Here is a 7,557-nt window from a genome sequence, read left to right on the forward strand (position 1 = left end):
GATGGCCCTGTGTCATATAGTAAGACGGGGACCGTGAGGGTGGGGTGGGGGTGGGCTCCCCTCTGATGGCCCTGTGTCATATAGTAAGACGGGGAGCGTGAGGATGGGGTGGGGGTGGGCTCCCCTCTGATGGCCCTGTGTCATAGTGAGACGGGAACAGTAAGGGTGGGGAGGGGGTGGGCTCCCCTCTGATGGCCCTGTGTCATAATGAGATGGGGAAAGAGTGAGGGTGGGGGAGGAGGTGCCAAGTCTTGAACAGGAAGACGGTGCCTGTGGAGGTCCGCGTCTGTGTGGTGCCTACCCATGGCTGGGCACTCCAGCCATTTCACCCACCACCCTCAGTGTAACTCTGGCTCCCTCCCCATGCCTGGGCTGCTGAATTTGACCTCACCTGTGGTCACTTGTGTTCATCTGTGGGGACTGAAATGGTTCCCAGCTGGTTTTCCATCTCATTGGCCTATGTCTGTGCCACCCAGTGTGCCCCCTGAGTGCCGTTTGCCTGGGGCCTCAACATGTGGAACCAAGTACAGCAGGGCCCTGGCCCAGTCCCCAACAGCACCCCACCATCTGTACCTCCAATGTAATGGGAGGACGGACTTCGAATGGGCCTGAACCAAACTCCCATACTTGCTCTACCACCGCTAACATTGTAAGCCAGTAAAATGTTCTGGACCAGAATTGAACTTGCATACTCTGTGACTGTTTTGTGCCAGAACTTTAGAACCCTGTCGTTATGTCTCTACACCTAAATCTAACAAGCAGGAGAATGGCCCCCTGGTGCTCAGTATGTCCCCTTGCCCTATAGCAGCCTGTCCCGTCTGTCCCCCATGCCGTCAGACCTGCTTGGGCAGCGCTCACTCAGTGGTGTGGGGGGAGGGCCAGAGGTGCTCACTGTGCCACCTCTTCACCTCATCAGTGTCCCCTGGGGCCGTAGTAACAAAGCACCACATGGTGGTGGCCTTAAGGAAGAGTTCTGGAGGCCAGAACTCCAAGTGACGGCAGGGCCATGCTCTGTGTCGGCTCTAGGGGAGGATTCTTCCTTGTGTTTTTCAGCTCCTGGCAGCCCCAGGCTGTCCTTGGCTTGTAGATGATCCTCACATGCCATCTTCCCCTGTGTGACTGTTTCCCTGTCTCTCCTTCTCTTTTGTAAGCAGCCACTGGGAGGGATTAGGTTAGGTCCATCTTACTCCAGTGTGACCTGGTTAGTTTACTGATCATATCTGCAAAGAAAAACTTGGTTTTCCAAACAAGTTCACACTCACTGGTGCAGGAATTAGGACTTAATCATATTTTGGGGACACAATCCAATCCATAATACTCTTCAGGCTTGGGTTGGCCCTGGCCTGTTAACAGAAATCTATTGGTTGGTTTGCTTATAAGCAAAATGTCTGCTACCCCCAGACCCCCTCTAAAAAAAGGTGTCCAGATGTCCTCTTTGCACCCCAAGTGTCCTCTCACCCCAGGGGCCCCCCTAAGCTCAGCATCCTCCTAGCACATCCCTGCCGTCCCATTGACCCAACCTTTCCCCGCAGCGCTGCTGGAAAGATAAAGCGAGGTGACCTGCAGGAAGAAGGCTGGTGGTGGCACTCACGTAGTGGTACTCATGTAGCAGTACTCATATAGCAGTATCGTCGTAGTGGTACTCACATGGCAGTTCTCACAAGGTGATATGTAGCGGTACTCGTAGTAGTACGCACATAGTGGTATTGTAGAGGTACTCATGTGGCAGTACTCATGGGGTGATACTCACATAGCTGTATTCAGTGATATCGTAGCGGTACTCACACGGTGGTAGTCACGTGGTGATACTCACATAGCGGTGCTCATGTAGTAGTACTCAGTGATATGGTTGTAGTGGTACTCATGTGGCAGCACTCAACGTGTTCCTCCTCTCCTCGTCTCAATGAAAGTCTCATCAGATCCTTGCATCCCTGGAAACTCAGCGTTCCCTTTCTCCAAGAATTCTTCAGTTGTTCTACTGCATTGTCTCTTCCCTCCTTTTAATTCATTATTCATTGCTCATTGTCCGTAGCTCTCCTGTTACTAGTAGTATCTTGAGTGTTTGTTCAACTCATATTTCTGTTCTGTGTCTTCAACCTGACTGTCAATTCTTTGAGGGCCTCTTGATCTTCCCTCTCATGCTCTGGGGAAGTGCCGCCTCCTCCCGTTCTCTCCGACTCCCTCCCCTGGCCTCCCTCACTTCTTCCTCAGAAGTACCAACAGTGATTTCCAGAAGGTTTTGAACTGGCTATCGCCTGTTTCATGTTCTATATCGTCCATTATAATGTTCTCAGGAGTCACCCTGGCAATTTTCTTTTGCTCACTCTTTCAAACTCTAGCTTGTGTTGTAAGCTAGCAGAATGACATGTTCACACACACACACCCACACAGACACACACACACACACACGCACTCTCTCTCTAACCAAATCAGATATGACTCTGAAATAATTTATCAAGCAAAATAGAATCCTAAAGTATGTAGTGTGCTGCCTGGGCCCATTTCCTTGGTGGAGGGTTAATAAAATAACGATAGGCTTGAACGATTCCTGGTGCCGTCCGCATGTGTCCCTCCTCCCTCCTCGCTGCCTAGGGTGAGCAGGCTCACTGACAGCACCCTCTGCTCTGTCTGTTCATCTGTCCAGGTGCTGCAGGGTGCCCAGCTGATTGCTGTGGCCTCATCGGACCCCACCGCAGCAGGTGTCGATGGGTCACCTCTCCAGGGCAGTGACATCCAGGTCCAGTATGTCCAGCTGGCACCAGTGACTGACCATACTGCTGCTGCACAGGTGGGTCCTCTACTGTCCATGGACAGGCCACAGTCCACTCCGCCAGTGTCCCTCTCGTTCAACTGTGTATTTGTTTTGCACTCTGCTTGGGGCCATTGCGGTCATTGATAGCTTAGCGGCTCACACTGGCTGGTGGGTGTTTTATGGGGAGACACATATAAAGCCTGCCTTTCTCCTCCTGCAGACAGCTGAGAGCCTGCAGCCCTCCATGCAGCCTGAGATGCAGCTGGAGCACGGGGCCATCCAGATCCAGTGAGGTGGCACAGTGCCCCCTCGGACTCGCACACGCCCACACCTGCTCCCACTGTTTCCGCGGCCTCACACATGGTGGCGACTGCTGTGCCCATCAGAGCGCGTCTGAAATGCGCCCTCCACAAGGGAGAAGTGTCCCGGCAGGCTGGATGGTGACCACCATAAACACCTTTCTGCTGGATGACCCCTTCTTCTGAGTTGTGCTGTTGGTGTTGGGAGAGTGACAGGAGCTCGGTGTGATGGCTTTTAAGTACTCACGGAAAAATCAAGAACTACAATATTTTTCTCGGTTTAAACAGCTTTTTTTAATTTGCTATGGTGTTTATAACAAAAAAGAAAAAAAATGGAGCAGCAAAAGGCTTTTGCTGTGTGTTCTGCTCAGCATAACGGAAACAGGTATGTGCAAAAGACAGCTAACGATTTTGATGGAAATATTGCTTACCTACTTTTCTAGGGGAAGATGCTCGCAAACACTGTAATTATGCATTTCTAATGAAATAAAATGTATTTATGACCACAGCAGCTCTAGTGCTGTTTCATAGTAAGTAAGGGACAGTTTAGCCGAGGCTGGCCTCCTGCCCGGGGGTGGGTGGGCATGCTTGCTTCTGGCCCCACCCAGCTCTGGGTGACAGCCTGGGCCCTCTCATTGGTGCTGGCGATAGTTGCGGGTGTCAATACTTGTAGGTGTGGTCTCAAACGAGGTATGGCTGGTTCTGAGGTCCCTTCGGATCCCACTCCCCATAATGGGCCTGGATTGCCCCCTTCCCCTCCAGGCAGTGCAGGGAATTAGGTGACTAGGGCCCCTGCAGACATACTTGTGGCCCTGGCAGCAATTTTCCCCAGGGCAAGAGGCAGGTGGCTGGGCTGTGGAGACGTGGAGTCCATCCCCGTGAGCACTGCCCAGTGGGGCTCCCAGCAGACTGGCTACCACCAGCCACATATGAGTCCCGTTGAACACTCTGAGAGCTCTCACAAGCAGGCTTACTGTGGAACACAGCCACACAGAGTGACTCCTGCTCTGCAGAAGGCACTGTGAGGGGAACAGACTCTACTCACCCCAGAAAGGGACAGCCCTGAGGTCCTTAGAGAACATCGTACCCAAAGCAGGCTACACAGTCTAAAACTGAAAAGAACAAGGCAGAGAAGGTTGTTCCTGACAGACTTGGCAGTGGTGGTTTGAGCTGTGTGTGCTGCAGAGCCCAGCCTGTGCTCCCCCATGCCGTTGTGGCAGCTGCACCAGTGGGGTTTATGAAATTCCCAAACAGAATTATATTCCCTGACTTGGAATATGACTGCTTGACACACTTTCTGAAAAACATTCACAGTTTCCACCAAAGCAAGTGTGCCTCTGCCACTCCACCCAGCTGAGGTTCCTGCTCTGGGTGATTGGCACCAGGCATGCTGAGGGGTGGAGGTGAGGGGGAATAGTTACCCAAAGTGGGACAACATTGGTACATACTGGGCCTCTGTCCATCTGCCGAGGATGGGCCCTGGAAGGCAAGGGGTGGGGGAGGTGAGGGTGGGCCCCCGACAGTCCTCTGAGAAAGGCCGTTCTGCAGGAGGAAGGTGTGTGGAGGTTGCAGTGAGAAGGTTGGATTAACATGTCCAACTGAACCCCAGGAGGAGAGAATGGAAGGCAGACGTCCTTAAAGGATTCAAGAAGCAGAACACACCTCAAGTCAGAGAAATAACTCAGCACATTAAGAGATTAAAGGAGAAAAAATCATATGATCATCTCAGTAGAAGCAGGAGAACTTTCTGATAAAATTCAACAACTACTCAAAAGGAAAAGACTGTCAGCATTCTAGATGTCAACAGCAACTCCCTTCACTTGATAGGGGGTCTCTACAAAAGCCTCAAAGCCTGCAGCTGACTCCACTGTGGCATCAGGAGAAGGCAGGGTCACTGCTCTCACCCCTTCTATGCTGGGGGTCACAGAAGCACAGCAAGAGAAGGAAACAAATGAGGTATAAGGAATGGGAAGGAAGAGACAAAACTCATTATTTGCAGATGATGTGATTGTATGTCTAGAAAGTCCAAGATAATTTACAGATAAATTGTTGGAAATATTAAGAGAGCTCAGCAAGGTTTCTAGGATCAAAAATCAATGTGCAAAATGTTACTGCATTTGTATATATGGTAAAATTTCAAAAATGGAACTTTTTAAAAGCTATCATTAAAATAACCTTAAAATACACAAAATACCAAGAAATAAATCTAATGAAAGATGTCTTAGGGTTCTCTAGAAAAACAGCCAGGAAGATACGTATATGTGATCAGCACACATATGCACACAGATACTGATTTTGAGGAATTGGCTCACATAATTGGGAGGCTGACAAGTCCAAAATCTGTAGGTCAGGTGACAGGCTGGAAACTCCCCAAATCGGTAGGTCATGCCATGGGGGAGAGAGGGAAGTTCCAGCAGGATGTCTATTTATAGTCTGGATGCAGAATCCTCGCCCAGGAAATCTCCGGGTTTGCTCTTAAGGCCCTTAACTCATTGGATCAGGCTCACCCACATTGTGGCAGGTAATCTGTTTTACTTTAAGTCAATTGATTTAAATGCTAATCACATGTAAATACCTTAATAGCAACTTCTAGACTAGTGTTTGACCAAACAATATGGGTACCACAGCCTAGCCAAGTTGTCACATAAAATTAACCATCACAACCCCTAAGATGTCTGCGGAGGAAAAGTCACACTGAAAGATGTTAAAGACTAAATAAAAGGAGGCTGTCTTAGTCGTCTAGTGCTGCTACAACAGAAATACCACAAGTGGATGGTTTTAATGAAGAGAAGTTTATTTCCTCGTAGTCAAAGTAGGCTAAAAGTCCAAATTCAGGGCATCAGCTCCAGGGGAAGGCTTTTTCTCTCTGTTGGCCTTCTCATCAATGTTCCCCCGGACTAGGAGCTTCTCAGCGCAGGGACCCTGGTCCAAAGGACGTGCTCTGCTCCCGACACTGCTTTCTTGATGATATGAGGTCCCCCTGTCTCACTGCTCACTTCTGTCTTTTATATCTCAAGAGATTGTCTCAAGACACAATCCAGTCTTGTAGATCCAGTCCTGCCTTACTAACACAACTGCCACCCATCCTCCCTCATTAACATCATAGAGGCAGGTTTACAACCTACAGGAAAATCACACAGTATCAGGAATCACGGCCTAGCCAAATTGATACACACATTTTTTGGGGGACATAATTCAAACCATGACAGAGGCATTTTCTAAGATCTAAGAGAATGACAGGCACAGGTATGTAATAATAATAACAGTAATAATAATCTCCCAGATGACAGCTATGTGCTCAGTAGACTGTGCTAAGCATTTATATAAACTGTGCTCAAAGACCAATAAACAACATCATGATAAACAGAGAAAAGATTGAAGTTGTCATTTTTACTTGGATCCACAATCAATGCTCATGGAAGCAGCAGTCAAGAAATCAAACAACGCAGATTAGCCAACATGGCACTACATACAGAAATACCATGCCATCCCGCCACAGCAAAAGACTTGAAAAACTAAGTAAAACAGAGACAAACGTCAGTCCTGGAACCCTAAGCATCAAAGAGATAAAGAACTCAGCCAAGCACCAAATGGAATAAGAAATTGACAGACAACAGAGAGTGAGGAGAAATACCAGCGGAGGTCCCCTATCAGCTAACACAGCACAGATTCACCATCTTGGACTCCTGTCAGAGATCGGAAGACAGGGAGTATGGGAAAGCAGCTTCACAGAGCTCCCAGCAGGAGACAGATCACCTGGTAACCAGCAATATATGCTTTCCCACCCCCCATCCTTCTTCCCCCCTGCTCAGCCTGTGCTGCTTCCCAACGGCCACAATCTCTCATCTGGGAGGCATCAGCTCTGTGTGCTAGGATTCGCCCCGCCACACTGGCCGGTTCCTTCAGAGCCATTTCTTTGTTGCTGGTGCTACTTTATTCTGCTTCTTTTGGTTTCTTCCCTGCCTCTCATCTCCTCCCTCTCCTTTCTCTTGAACAGCTCCCTGCCTCTCACCTCCTCCCCTTCCTTTCTCTCGAACACCTGGCTCTGTGTGCCATCTTTGCTTCCTCTTGACAGGCTGTGAAGCACCGCTTGGCTGGGGAACTGCTTCCCTGGTCCACATCGCCACACTGGTGGGATCCCTGGGGGCTTTTTGGGTTTCTTTGTTTTTCTTTTTGTGGCTTGGGAGCCCCTTCTAGCTGGGCTGTACTGCGCGGCTTAGGAGCTACTCCCCCGGTCTGCGCAGCTGCACCGGTGGGATCCCTGGGGGCTTTTTAAAGAATTTTAATTTATTTTTCTTTTTTCCTTTTTGTTTTTCTCCATTTCTCAGTTTCTCGTCTCTCCAATGGCAAGCACCCTCGGCACTTTTTTTTGGCTCCTGTTTCTCTGTCCTCTCTCTCTTCTTTTCCATACCCATCTTAGTGCCACACATCACAACCTACTCCCTCCTTCCTGCCTACCGGCACCATGTGCTGAACATCACACCCCCAAACAGCACAGGCACTGCC

At 49.5% G+C, this 7,557-nt stretch overlaps 1 protein-coding gene across 4 annotated transcripts in view; it reads left to right on the forward strand.

The window, feature by feature from the left end:
- The window catches only part of BANP (BTG3 associated nuclear protein), a 77,058-nt gene extending 73,474 nt beyond the window's left edge, over nt 1-3,584 (forward strand). For all 4 annotated transcript variants that reach the window (XM_004377749.2, XM_004377752.2, XM_023732560.1 and 1 more), the window contains 2 exons: nt 2,645-2,788; nt 2,973-3,584. In XM_004377749.2, the coding sequence (XP_004377806.1) occupies nt 2,645-2,788; nt 2,973-3,044 (216 nt within the window). In that variant the 3' untranslated portion in view covers nt 3,045-3,584. The remainder of the gene's footprint in view (nt 1-2,644; nt 2,789-2,972) is intronic.
- Nucleotides 3,585-7,557: the final 3,973 nt, after the last annotated feature.

The sequence above is a fragment of the Trichechus manatus genome, unplaced genomic scaffold (assembly GCF_000243295.1).
Source record: "Trichechus manatus latirostris isolate Lorelei unplaced genomic scaffold, TriManLat1.0 scaffold00053, whole genome shotgun sequence".
NCBI lineage: Eukaryota > Metazoa > Chordata > Mammalia > Sirenia > Trichechidae > Trichechus > Trichechus manatus.